General features: G+C 39.9%; 1 protein-coding gene across 1 annotated transcript in view; it reads left to right on the forward strand.

Moving 5' to 3' along the window:
• Positions 1–6,983: 6,983 nt before the first annotated feature.
• The window catches only part of myo10l1 (myosin X, like 1), a 33,397-nt gene continuing 25,658 nt past the window's right edge, over positions 6,984–14,722 (forward strand). The window contains exon 1 of the mRNA XM_026315630.1: positions 6,984–7,177. Coding sequence (XP_026171415.1) covers positions 7,157–7,177 — 21 coding nt within the window. The 5' untranslated portion in view covers positions 6,984–7,156. The remainder of the gene's footprint in view (positions 7,178–14,722) is intronic.

The following is a 14,722-nucleotide window of genomic DNA, read 5'->3' on the forward strand; positions in this document are numbered from 1 at the left end:
GACAGGAACGTTATCCAATCAGAAAAGGATTTCACTAACAGGAAGAACATCAGCCAATCAGATTCGTGTAGAGGCGGGCCCTAACAACGTCAGTACCACGCCCAGTGTAAACCTCCATTATAGTTTCGCACGATTACATATTAATCAGGTGTTTACTACCACCTGCTGGTCATTTTCAGTAGCACAATAGTATATTTTATACCACAAAATAACACAGAATAATTGGAATACTATTTTTGAGCTACTGTGCTACACAATAACATCAGTGATGTGTATATATGATATATATCAAACAATTCTGTGTTATTTTAACCCAAAAATGAAGGTTGAATGGTTTTTACAGCTTGGCTACACATGGAGCAGTTTCTCTTTACATGATTACATTTTTAAATGAGAAATATTGGTTTCATGTGCTATGTAAGTGTGTACTTTTTATGTCTCTACTATGTATGTTAACACTCTGATAAAGACATGTACCTTAAAATGCTTTGGTGTCGTATTAAAGCCATTTTTTTATCTTTACTCCTCAGAATTTAGAGTGCCTTAGATATTTTTGTCCTATAGGAAATATTATTTGCTATGTAAAACGTAGTCACTCTTTACATGTGCTTTTTTTTTTAAGCACGATTTTGCTTCTGAATCTGACTGGAATTTTGACACTGAGTCAGAGGTTCAGACAGGTACTGAGCCTGAATAGAATAGTATGCCCTACTATTTCACTTATATTGTGTTAGTACAGTATATGACGTGCAGGAGCTGATTCCATAGGGCACTGACGGTGCTTTGCAAAGCCAAGTTCACCGTCTGTTGCTGTCTGCTGTAATAAATATTCATACATGATTGTTAAAACTGTGGAGTGACAGCTGGCCTTTTGTTCAATGTATTAGTTAGCAGCAGTCTGCACACCCTGTGTGTGTGTGTGTGTGTGTGTGTGTGTGTGTGTGTGTGTGTGTGTGTGGGTGTGTGGCTTTGTTTGTATACTTTTGTGTATTGAACTTAGGAATGTCAATTCATTAAACACTCTTCCAAAACAGAAATGAGTTTATGGGTCTAGCTTCTGTTGTCACACCCAGACCCTTGCATGTCAGACGACACACAGACATACACAAACATGCACCATGCACAAATTCATAGCAGTTTGCAATATGACACCTTGACAGTTCTCTTTATTCCTGTTCATTTTTAATATCTCTCCTTCTTTACACCTCTAGTTCTCGTTCATCCTCTCCTTTTTCCCAATTATGTAACCATTTCTGTCTGTGTATGTGTTGGATAGGTTTTGAAAAAGAGCATGGGAGTTCTGAGTCGGGGGAGTCTGTAATCCAGTTATTATAGTGATCTGGGTAATTTAATCTGTTCTGATTATGATTAAGCTTCATTTAGTGTAATCCAGTAGAAAAAGTGTGTTACAACAAAGCTCACTCTCTGCTAGTAACTGAAGGTGCTAATTCAAACCAGTGTTCTTGATAAATGTGACTGGATCTACACTCTTGATAGACCATGTTTGAATAGCCTCATTTTGTGTTAATTCAGTTCATCTATTAAAATGTGTAGAGGGAAATTGTGGATGCTGTGGATCAAAACTTTATTTTTTAAAAAAGATCATTTTTTGTCCTGACTGAGTTGAAACATTTTTGACTTGATGTCATAATGGACATGACAGTCCAGTCTTACATTGATTAGCTTAGTATTAGCTTAGTATTATTGATTACAGGTTAGAACAAACCATACAATTCAACAAGGACCTACATTTAGTATTAACATTAGGTGCTTAAACTAAACAAAAAAGAGGGTAGTTTGAGATTTTTTAGCTGCTGTTTTCTGTACTTTTTAATAGATTTTTTAACAATGAATTATGTTACGTTTGTTGCCAAAGCACACTCATATGTATTACAAAATGTCTTTGGTCCTGATTTGCTTGTACACAATTTTAATGAAGTATTATTGTGTATATGTCTGTAAACATTTCTGCCCTGCTGCAGGCCATAGCCAACTGATTAAATTACCCTACTGTCTGTTGGGAATTAGGGGGTTGCATTGACAGTCATGCAACATGGGTGGGGCTGGGTTAGCATGGCGTGGGGGTGGGGTTTGGCAGGTGGGTTAGGGTTTGGGGGAGGGAAACGGAAATCAGGATGAAGTCATCTGTCTGGAGTAAGTTAACTGGATCATGTCCCTTTCTGTACATGGACTCCTATAAATCCAGGTATGGAATATACATACACAGGGATATGTCCAGTTTACGAAGGGTGCAACATTACACTCCAAACCTCAGGCCAGTCTTCTAACGGCTCTTTTTGTCCCACCTTTGTTAGAGATGGGCAAATATACAACAGATTAATATTTTAATCTATCACCCATATCAAAATGAGAATTTTTCCTTGAATACTGTGAATCCTAACTCTATTTTTTACATCTGCAGCAGGGGATGTATGGTTACAGGGCTGTTGGCAAGATTTGCAACATTGTCTCTGCTTTGTTAGAGTCACCTCTGACCTCTGAAACACTTTTACTTTCTGCTTCTTTCTGGTCCAGTGTGACAAACATTAACTACATCTACTAGTTAAAAGTGATTTTTCAAACCTATATTCCTGACCCAGTCTTCACACATACACTGTACTGATGTAGAAAGACTTTTTGTTATTGTAGAGGAGAGGAGAGGAGGTCAAACGTCTACTTGCTGATATGGCACTGTTGGTCTAATAAGCTTTTTAAAATAGGCGACATCTATCTCTGGATAGCAGCAATAATACACTCCACGGTCTGCTGACAATAATTACAGCTTGAAAGCTTACATTTTACCCAATTTAAAAATGGTCAATAAGTTTCTTCCAAAATGACCTTCAGTTCTCTTTTATTCTCAGAAATGTGATTTCACTTTTAACCCAGAGCAATGCATTATGTGTGTTGCATGAGTCATACAGATCAGGTGATGTCACTCTCACAGTATGCGTTTGTGTGTGTGTGTGGAGAGGTGTATATTAAACATGAATGCATGAATCACTGTATTGGTCAGTCTGTTTCTCCCCAGGGATTGAACTCTGACGCCAGACTGTATAGATTGTCAGTCAAATGGTTTTAATTCTTTGTATTTTCTTTTTACACTTATTCAGTCCCCTCTTCTGATTATGTTAACATAATCTGATCTGATTTTTTATTTATTTATCAGTATAATACATTTCTAAACTGTAGTTCAAATTTTATCTTTGCACAGCAGCTTTCTCTTCATGTTGGCTTTGTCCTGTAAGTGCCTGTTACCTTCTACATACTTATCTCTGTTCTCCATGTATTGTAAACACATTAATGCTGTGCATCCAGACCTGCAAATGTCCTTCTTTCTAGCTCATGGGACAGAAAGATTAATGCTCAGTATCAGCAGAGTAGCAATCAATACAGGGTTCGAGTAAGGGGAAGATGGCGGCATGCAAGGACAGAGAAGTGAAGTTACAAGCAGTGGACAAAATAATTCAAAATAAATGAAATTAGTGGACTAAGTAACCTCAACTACTCAACACTGAATTTCCTTGTGTGTTTCTTTGTATTTATGTGTGTGTATTAATTGTAAAAATAAAAAAAACATAATTTAAATAAACAAACACATGGTTTTAACAAAAATGCTGCAGTTGTAATCAAAGCTAAGCTGCCAGGAGAGTGAGAGACGTGCCATGATAGTCTAGTACAATAAGAGACTGGTGAGGAATAGGCATTCAAATAACTTTAAACACAAAGGAAGAAGAAAAAATAGGTTTCTTTCAATCTGTTATTTATTTATATGTTTACAATACTTGCTTTTGTTTATATAGGTTTCATTTTAACATTATAACGAATTGGGCTAAATGGCGCATCTCTGTCTCATAGACCATTTAAAAAGACAAAAGAAAGCCTGTTCTATATTTGATCTCTATTTGACCCCCAGGCCTTGATTTGGATTGTCCCATTTTACCAGTTAACAGTACAAAGTAAGGCTGATGATCAATCAGGGCATTTCACACTGTGCATCTCTTTGAATCAGTGTGTCCTCTCAGTCAGTAATAAACATGTGTCTGGAGTGAGAGAGGAGGGTCACAGAAAAGGAACAACAGAGGGTAATAAAAGAAGAAAGATTTACGGATGCTTGGGTCATAAAACTGATCATCTGTGACATTGTGAGTGATGTCTTTTAGCACATGCAACATATGATGTGTGCACGTATACACACATGCTCACATGGATTCAGTGAATGTTAGTCTTGTTAGTATTTTCTCATAAATATGTGCATAATATTTAGTTAGATTAGATAGATGGGTAGTCTCGTCTCTGAGCTCTTCTGTAATCTGTCTGCCTTATCCCCACACAGCCAGAGGACCTATTGATGATCTGTCCACAAGACACACTTCTCTCTGAATTACACCCACACACACACACACACCTATATGCAGTGTAACAGTAAAAGGAGAAGGGGACATCAAGGGGAAAGTAAGAAATACAGAGAGCTGTGGTCAGATGAGTAAGCAAAGTTCTGCTCCTGACTCAATGGGACAAAATATATCCCACAATTCACATCTGGGGGTCACTCAGTCCCGTTGTTGTCATGGTAATAAGAATTTAATAGCCCAGACTTTCTGCTGTCTGTGTACTTCAGTGCATGTGCTCCTGTACACATGTGCATGTTAGATGTCTGTCGGGTCGATGGCTTTTAGCCATGCAAGTACAAATAGCACCAACCCCCTTTTACACTCCAGGGGTTCATTGTGTAAATTTGTAGCTGTTGCATTCGGTGTATTGACTTTCATACAGACCTAGATCACAAATATGGTTATTTATTTTATGTTGTTGACTACTAGTCAAGATGGGTTTACTTCAGACCATAAAGAATTCACTAAACATTCTACTTTCTAAGATCAATAAAGATATCTTTATGTTAGTGTTACGTAACAGGTAAGGCTACAATTCAGGATTTCCATTAGTTAATATTTTACTGATTTTCTTTTTAATTAACTCATTTATCATAGTTAGCGTATAAAATGTGAGAATCTATAATAGTGTCAAACTCAAAGATATTCAGTTAATGATATAACAATGAGAAAACAACAAATCATCATGCTTGAGAAGCTGTAGCCACAGAATTTTGCTTAGTGACTGACGTAAACAATTACTGATTATTAAAAATTGTCCGGGTTGACTAATTACTTTATTGACTAATTGTTCTAACTTCAGCTCTAACGCTAGAAGTATTTTAGAAATAGAACAATAAATGTACTGTATTAAAAATCCTCCTGTACAATCACAACATCAGCCTCCAAATTTCTCAGAATTGCAAATGATGCTGGCGTCCTTCAGGGCAGGGCGTCATTAAGGTTTTAAAGAAACACTACTGTGAAAACAGTAAAAAACAACGATAATAATTTGTAAGAACTGCTGCAGGCCAGCTAATCAAACTGAGTGAGCTCTGACCCCTGGTAGACCTTTGTCAACAAACAGGTTGTGTTGCAGTGAGTGTGACTCTGTGATATAATCTGTCTGTACTGCTGAAGGTTCAGGTTCACCACTCAAGTTCCCTTTACTCTTAAGGCCAGGTCATATTCAATATTATAATCATAACTTCCTGCATGTTTTTTCTGTGCTAATGTGCTCCAAGCCACCCCACTGCCACCAAACACACAGTCACACACTAACAAAAAGGGGGCCCTGTTAGGTGTACCTTTTGAACTGTCTCCCTGATGAAGATGGAAGGCACCACAAAATAATAGTCCCACACATGCATACAGGAGGCCCCCTCTGTACCTCCAGGGCTCCAGGGGGAACGGCAGTATCCCAGAGAGGCCTCAGCCTGCTGGGCTGCTGATAGCTGCACCTGGCCCCTGCCTCCTGGTCCTCTGAAGAGAAAAATAAAACCAAACACGACCCACACCACATAAACCAGCTGTCTATCCATTTTGACCTCATCCATACAAACTGGTGTCTTTGGGGACATTTTGTGTTATCCTCCTTGATTTTGGGGTGTTTTCCCCCCTGCTGTTCTGTTCTGGTTCAGCGTGTGTGCGTCATGAAATATCATGTTTCACCCTACAGGGACTCTGACTAACCCTGTAACCAAGCCTCCTCCTTCTATACAATAAGCGGGGGCTTTTTAGGAAAGATCATACAGAAATATTAACTCTCCAGCTCTTGATTTGTCTCTTTGTGTGTCTGGGTTTGGGGAAGCATTAGACTGAATACTGCTGACAGCTGTTGCCTCATGGCAAATTTAGACATCACTGAATGTTAGGGGGATTTCTTCTTCTGTGTTTTTACATATTCATTTCCACTTAAGGCTGCATATCAAAAATCATTACTTCAACACCCTTCATAATATTTCTACACATGCAAAAGTAGCATCAGCTTTAAGAGTTTTTGCCAGGGATCATTGGAGTATGAAAGCTGGTGCTGTTGCTGGACAAAGTGGTTCATGACAGAGGTTTTCACATCTGTTCAGGGAGTCAAGGCAACTTCTTTTTTCTCCAAAGATAAACCACCTCCTAACCCTGGAACTCAGTATTTTTCAGACTAAAAACTTAGGTGTTAGTCTAGTGTTAACCACCACAGTAAAACTTCACACCTACAGCACACACCTACATCTGCACTTTGTGTAAGTGTGCGCTTAATGTGCGTGTTTTATATTGGAGGATCTGTGTCTGCACCGCCCCGTCGGTGTGTGCGGTGAGCAGCGTAATGCTCATTCTGCCTCCGTACTGGTCCTCTCTCTCAACCCCACGCACTATACTCACAGCCTCACACGCATATACACACACTCTTTCACACACACATGCACACATACTGAACACTGAAACGAGGCAGACCTGGAAAACCGGGGCGATTCATGTAACACTCCTCTAACGGATCCCCGGCGTGGACATTTTTCATTTTTCATCACAGCCACCTTTGGATTTTTCTCATGTGGCTTTTTGCGCATAGAGCCCGGCGCTGATGAGGCGTGTTTGAGAAACTGAACAGTTTATGAGATAGAAATAAACGCTTGGTGAATGGGAAACAGCAACACGGAGGCACCGCTGCCTTCCCCCTATCTTGACACAAAAGCTCACCCTTCACTTGGTGAGATTTGCGCACCTGAAACCGGAGCTGGTGTCTGCGCTCTGCGGGGCCGCCGGGCGCGCGTCGTCTGGGAGGAGTAGGGAGGATGGAGGCGTTTTTTGCAGAGGTAAGCTGTGGAAAATATGTGTCAATGTCATTGAGAGAAACATTAACAACAGATTAAGCGTTCGTGGCGTGATAAAGTCTGGGTTTGCACCGATGCATGTTCTAGGGTGCAAGATTATTTTCTGTTTTTCCTTTGAGACCTACAGCGGTTAGGACAGGTGCTGCTTCGCCTCGACTGGAACCATTCCTTACTGTTAGAGAGAAAAATAATAGGCCTGTCTCAGACATCTCCATATAATCAATGGAAATAAATTGAACAACCCCGTTATTTTATTATCCCCGCAGAGCATCAGAGTCTGGCTGCCGACTTTATTTAATTAATTCAGAGCAGAGACGCAGATAAATTGGTCAAACGAGAGCTGACACAGGCTTTTGCATCCATAAGGCTGGCTCTCGGATTAAAGCCAATCTGTTAACGGAGGATAGACCGTGTTGGCCTTCAGCAACAGCCCTCCCACACCACGTTGCTCTTAAGAAGCATTTTTATTTCTCTTTTTATTGCCTAATGAATGGGATGGAACAAGGATCCATGGGTGGGTATGGGTCGGGACACAGCTGCGGGAATGCAGGAGGTGGTGAAGGAGGAGGAGGAGGAGGGTGGCTATCTGGAAAGTGGAAGGAGGAGGAGGAAGAGGTGGAGCAGGAATGAGGGATATTCCTGTGTGTGTGGATGAAATGTGGGAAAAAGGAGAGAGGTTAATAATACGTAACTGGTGTCATAAATGAATATTAGACAAATCAGCATTTATTAATTCAGCCTTTACTGCTCATTCTCCCACTGCATGCTGGTAAAAGCTCCTCATAGGCCTGCTATGCTTGCTATCTTTAACATTTTCATAAAACCGTTCCCAAATGTTTCTTTACTTTTTCCATGCAATATAGAGCCTTAATTGTCCCTCTTCGGGAGAGACACAGGCCTCTTATCTTTCATCCTTTATGTCATTTGTGTTTTTGTCTGCAAACACACCATTCAGGGCCACGTGTGCACACACACATATCCACACAATCCCATGAAACACTGTCTTTTCTACTGATTTTGATGCCAATATCTAACCTCTCCAAGCTACTTATCCTCCTCCCTCTTAAGTTAATCTGATATGGGTTTAAATGCCTCTCACATTGGCAGTGATGTCATTCCATTTGTGGTTGTGTGTGTGTGAGTGGATATGTGGGGACCAGGGCCACAGAGAGCACTGCTGTCCATGCAAGGCCTTTCTTCTTCTAGCTGGTGCCGGGGAATACAGCATCGAGTCCCAACAGTAATATATTATATCAACGACTAAAGAGGTGAAAGGCTAAGAGACATAAACATAACACTATGGATGATCATACAACAGTAAGTATAACAGCTGTCTTTCCTGCTCCATTTCCCTATCAACCTATTGTATATATTGATCACAGCATTGATTCTCAGACCACCACATAAGCCCTGCAGCCCCATACGGCACAGACTCTGTGAGACCTGAAAATGGAGGGGCTTATTGAGATATGATGTTTAGGCTCCAGTGTCCTGTATAAGCTGCATATCTGAGCTCTAGAAACATGGTGGCACAGCAGGTTACTGAGTAACCAGTCCTCTAGGGGGGTGTTTATCCAACATCCACTTAGTTTCCTACCTCCACTGTCTTCATCACGCCATCCCTCAAACTTATACCACTGCTGCATTCCTCCATTTTCACACTAGTCTTTAAACCAGAAACACTGAACAGCTAACCTCTCTTTCTCTCTGCCCCTCTCTCAACCCAGGCAGAAAACATGATAGTTGGCCGGCCAGCCAAGCATGAAATGTCAGGTGGAATTAGACTACTGTATAATCCCCTCATGTTCAAACTGGGCTGGTTAGTAGTGGAGTATGGTACTTGTAGTGACCTTATGTGTCATAAATACAAAATAAAATCCTGGGGATGCATTAGAAGTGACAGTCAGAAACCTGTCTGACACAAAAACCAAAGAAGTAATGACTGTGTGAATGTCAACATTGTCACAGGGTGGAACAGTGGGAAGTGGTTCAAATCCCATTCAATGCTGTGGCCTTTCTGTTTGGAGTCTACCTGTTCACGGTGGACGGGGCAATCTGTCCATGGTGTACCCTGCCTCGAGGTTCCAGCATAACTGGTATAGAAAATGAATGGATCTTAGTGACTACAATAGACACATAGACACATGTAGAGCAAATATTAACAGTGATGCAGAGATTTATTTTTATTCCTGCTTTTTTTAAATTTTACATCATATGGACGACCTTTTAAAATCTAGTGTTTAACATAACAGAAGATGCAAATACATCCGGCTGGCTCTCTTTAGATGTCAGAAGCTTTCAGTATCTGAGTCTTTGTGTGTATCCAAGGGGGATGGATATTTTCTGTTTGTGATGGTGCGTGTGTGACAGGTTTAGACTGGAGTGCAGGTGCACAGCCACTAAGAACTGTTAACCAGGAGACAGACAGATGTGAATGTGGAAAAAACAGCTTTGGGGATGCAGTGACACGTTATCTCAGACCTACTGTCACTGTTGCCGTATCAGATCATCCTGTTTATCGCTTGACATTCTGTAGACTGTAGACTGTGTTGCCTACGTGCCAGTTCTCACCTCATTTTCAATCACACTTGTCAGGCTGTAAATAATTATTTACTACTCTGCAATTTGTTGAGTGGCCACTAAACACGATACTGTGAGCAGTTATTGAGCAATGAAAGCTTCCACATGCTAAAGTAGATATTTCCTGCAAACAACTTGCTGTCAAGTAAAATATTAATTATCTGATTGCACTCTGTATGGTTGCTTGCAAATAAGCTGGGAAACATTCATGCATACACAACAACAAATATTCAAGTAACTTCCGTAATTGTATGTTTTTTTTTTTTTTGTGGTTTTTTTTGCAGTTTGAATAACATTCAGTCTTGTAATTGCGGCAAAAAATGAGGTCCTTCCTTTTGTGCAATGCGTTTTGACATATAAAGCTTAGGGGTAAATTTAGCAGAGCTCAGGTCTATAAATTGCAGTACAAATTATGGAGGATTTCGTGCATATTGTGGGAAGCTGGTTCAGTGGAGGGAAGAGAACAGTCACTGGAGATGTGTGACCTATATTCGGCAGCTCCAAACACATTTGTTCTGCTCAGGAGCTGCCTCAGCTTTCGCTTCTCACACTTTCTCTCTCCCTCTCTTTCTCTCTTCCCGTCCTTGATGCTCCCTCTCTGCCTGCGGCCACTCGCTTGGTGCTCCTCCATCTCACTCAACCAACCATTTTCACTGCTACTCTGCCAGTCTCCCTCCTCCCTCTCCTTTACATCCCCTTTTCTTCCTGTCGCACTCTCCTGCCTGTTCTGCATGTTTGGGTCTGACTGAGGTCTGTCTCACTCAAATCACATTATTCTGTGTGTGAATGGGAATAGAAGATCCCAAATCCTACTCTTCTCTTGAAAGGGCAGCACCCTCCTTGAGAAGGCTTAGTGATATAGTTATATGGCCTACAATTTATATAATTAGAATTTGTCATAGTTTGACATTAAGAAAAGTGAAAAGTAATTTTATTACACTGCATGGTATTTGATTTCGCATATCAGCACACATCTCAATGGTCTTTCCAGGGATATGGTATGGTTATTTAAAATTTTTGAACTTATGCTGGGTTGTGAGCTCTTTGGTTAAATTAATGTTTAGGGTTGCACTTAATGGTTATTATAGTTATTGATTAATTTGTACCTTTTCTCTATTAACAAATCATTAAATCACAACATTTCAAAAATATTGCTTCAGTTTGTTAAACTACTTGTGACTAACAAATCACAAATTTGTCTGAGAGGACTTAATTTGTACAGTATAAAAAATAATAATAAAATAATAATTTAAATAATGTAATATATAATAATATAATCAATATATAAGTGCATAAAGACTGTTAAAAAGAGCAAAGCATATCTTGCAATACACTCCACCTGAACTTCATCTCCCAGCAAGCATCCACTGGTGCTTAGAGTAGAGAGGCTGTTTCCATGGTGCCCTGTTTCTACACTGTCGCCATGGAGGCTTGTTGCCAGGATGTAGTTGGGGGGTAGGGGTGTGTGATTGTAGTTTAATCCAAGATGAGAGAGAATGTGATAATTAGCAGACTGCTCAAAACTGGCCTCTTAAAGAGGATTTGCAATGTACACACACACACACACACACACACACTCACACACTCACACACTCACACACTCACACACTCACACACTCACACACACACACACACACACACACACACACACACACACACACACACACACAATAATATTAACAGCTGTTTCTATCTGCTGCCTTTATCCCTGCTTGTAATTTTGCAGTAGCGTCTGATCTGGTTTAGTTTGAATAAATCATTCATTGTGTTTGTTTTGGAATTCAGGACAGGTTAAAGGTCATCAGTCTGAAGCTGCAGATATCTTAGTATAACAGTAAAGCAGCCCAACAGGCAATACGCTGCACCGATGCCATTAAAACAGATGGCATTCCTGTAGCTACACTAACTGTTTTGACATAGTAAGTTCTCTCTGTTTGTGGGGTTGTTCACTACATTAGTCAGATATTCTCACAATAATAAAAAGAAAATATTTTATTCTCAAATGACTCTCAAGATGGTCCCTTTTACAGGTAACTGTTAGTTTGGGTCACATAGTCTTGAGATTTAAAATATACACATTAATGAAGCTAAAATTTTGCATGTATGCAGCTAGGGCTGAAACAAATTATTTACATAATCTGCTAATTATTTTCTCATTTTAGTGATGCATTGCTGCTTTATCTATTAAATGTCAGAGAAGAGTAGTTAGAACATATCAGTCTTTGCATTACTGTAAAGATTAGTGTGCCGCTTATATCAAAATGCAACATTGCACAATCTCTTTCATTAACAGATGTGACTCATATACAGTAGGACACACACATCTGCACATATAAAAACACATGTCATTACTCCCCTTCCAGTCGCTTTAATCTGCTGAAAGCCTCTCTGTCCTGATTGCATTATCACCTTTAATGGAATATTGCTGACACAGTTTAAGTTCCTGACACACGTTGGGCTGCACCAGAGGAGCAGTACAGAAAAAATAAAAGCAGAATTTATTGTTTTGGGGCTTGAGGTGGTATAAAGTGCTAAAATAGAGAGTAAAAGGAAGACTGTGTGTGAGAAATAACAATGAAAAACAGCTGGATAACATCATGTTGAATCATTCCTTCCTAGTTGTGTTTTGTGAGTGTTGGATGTGTTTAAGCTGCTATGCTGGAAGTAACTGTAGTTAATGAGTTTGCTGAAGCTGTGAGACAGCAACACACACAAACACACACATTCATGGCCATCTCCTAACCTTTAGTCTGCAGAGTCTCTACTGGGTCCGCCTACCTGGGTGTTAGTAATTAGTTGTCTTCTATTAGCTGGTGACTGGTCAGCTATTTTTCCCAACATTTATTCATCTCTGTCTTATTTCTGTCTTTCTGCATTTTCCTCAGCCTCCATTACTTTAAACCTTTGGTACGCATTGTGTATCTTTTGTGTATTTCCTACTTTCGTCACCATTGAGCCTCTTTTCCCCTGATTGTCTCTCCTTTCAGTCCATAACAGCCAAGTTTTCAGATGTGCCTCTGTTGTACCCTTCTATTATTATTAACTGTATTCGCCTTTTTACTTTTACCTTTTTTTTCTTTTCTTTTATGAAATTTCTTAACATCTACTACTGCTGACTTTTCACCTCTGAATGACTTTAAAGTTGAGCCATTATGCAGCCTGAAAGAAATATAATCTTTTAAACAGAAATTTATCTGTCAGATGTGTGTGGCACCAGCATTTGTCTGTACCTTTTGTGTGTGCGTTTATGTAGCAGGGTGTACTGATGTGCTGTTGAATGTACAGTTCCAACCTCATAACATGAATGCCTGCAGATACTCACCATATGTTTACGAGGGGGATTCATCCTCTCAGGAGGAGGGGTCCTTTAGCAGAGACTGCCTCCAGGGCGATGCTTCAATCAAATGGCACAGGCCACTCCGTGTGATCGCCTGAGCAGAAACAGGGACTTTGTTAGACACACACATGTAGCTGTTCAGTCATCTGGGCCGAATACTCTGTGGATGCTCTTTTTTGTGTGTTTAGTAATGAAAGATTATTAGATGGTCAGGATTCTCTAACTCTCTCTCTGCATCCTCCCATTTGCCCTTTTAGTATAATCAACCCACCAACCACATTCATGGAATATAAATTATGGATAGGCTACTGTATTCTGCCAGCCATAGGCACAAGCTATAATGCAGCAAAATGAGCCCCAAATGAAAAGCAATAAGTAAAACATGTTAGTTTGAAAATCACAATGTAAATTTGGTGGTTTTGTGCAAACCAGACTACATCTCCTAAACTAAGCTGTTGGCATAAGATTTAGTTTGATAATAATACCAAGCATCCATGCATTTCAACCAGATACTACACGAGAAATGATTTTTCAATGGTATGGCTTGCTTTTTAGCTTTGCATTTTTTTTGAGCAGGATGTTTTGGTTTTCTTTCAGCGCCCAATGGTTAGAGACAAGGGTCATGTTTGAGAGTAGATTGACAACTGAATTACACCTCATGAAAAGATGACGGACAAAGCTAGAGGCTAGTGTTTGACACTGGCACAGTACTGAATGAAGGCATCTTTGTCATAGGTTTTAATACAGAGAAAGAGTTTGTTGTCATGCATGGTCATTCCTGTCTTTCTGTCTGGGCCTGTAATAGTCTGGGGGAGGAGGACACAAAGAGGAGGAGTACAAGGGTGTTGCTGGGTCCATGCTGTAATGCTGGCAGGTAATTTATAACCCTCTGTCTCCCCTTCACTGCATTTGCCCCAGAGATAGCATTGATCTGGGGCTAGAGACCAATTTACTTAAAGTGGAGACAGAGAAAGAGAGAGAGAGAGAGAGAAAGCATAAACATTCATTGTATCGTGGTTTATGAAGAGCATGAGGGTAAGAAAGAAGGAACTTCATATATGCTATGTGTTTATGGCTCTACCATGAATCTGGTTTAGGTCCAGTGCTAAACAACCAGTTTTTATAGCCTTAGGCCATGGAGGTCATCAGGTCAATCACCGACATCACTGTCATTGTAATGGCTTTGTGTGCTGGAATCTGACAGGCAGACAAACTGGAATTTAGGATGAGACAAGCTGACTGATGGTGAGGTGCTATATATAGAGAGCTGCTGAGGTGAGAACAACAGTGAAAGAGTGGAGAGAAAGAGAGAGAGTACTGAAGGAGGCTGTTGAATATTTCAGCTGTCAGAGTCATTTTAGAGAAAGAGACTTGTTCATGCAAAGATTAGCATTAAATCTAACACGTAGAGACAGAAGCACTTTTATGTCCTGAGTGAGGCTTCAATACAATGTAAAACAGCACAATCAAAATAATAATTTACACCGATAATTTGCTGATGTGTTACCTGTTTTTAGTTTTTGAGTCAGTAAATATGGTTAAAATAAATTACATGAAATTGTACATGTGAATGTCAGTTTGTCATTTATTTTAGTTTTTTATATTCTCCC

This window comes from Mastacembelus armatus, chromosome 22 (assembly GCF_900324485.2).
Source record: "Mastacembelus armatus chromosome 22, fMasArm1.2, whole genome shotgun sequence".
In the NCBI taxonomy this organism is placed as follows: Eukaryota; Metazoa; Chordata; class Actinopteri; order Synbranchiformes; family Mastacembelidae; genus Mastacembelus; species Mastacembelus armatus.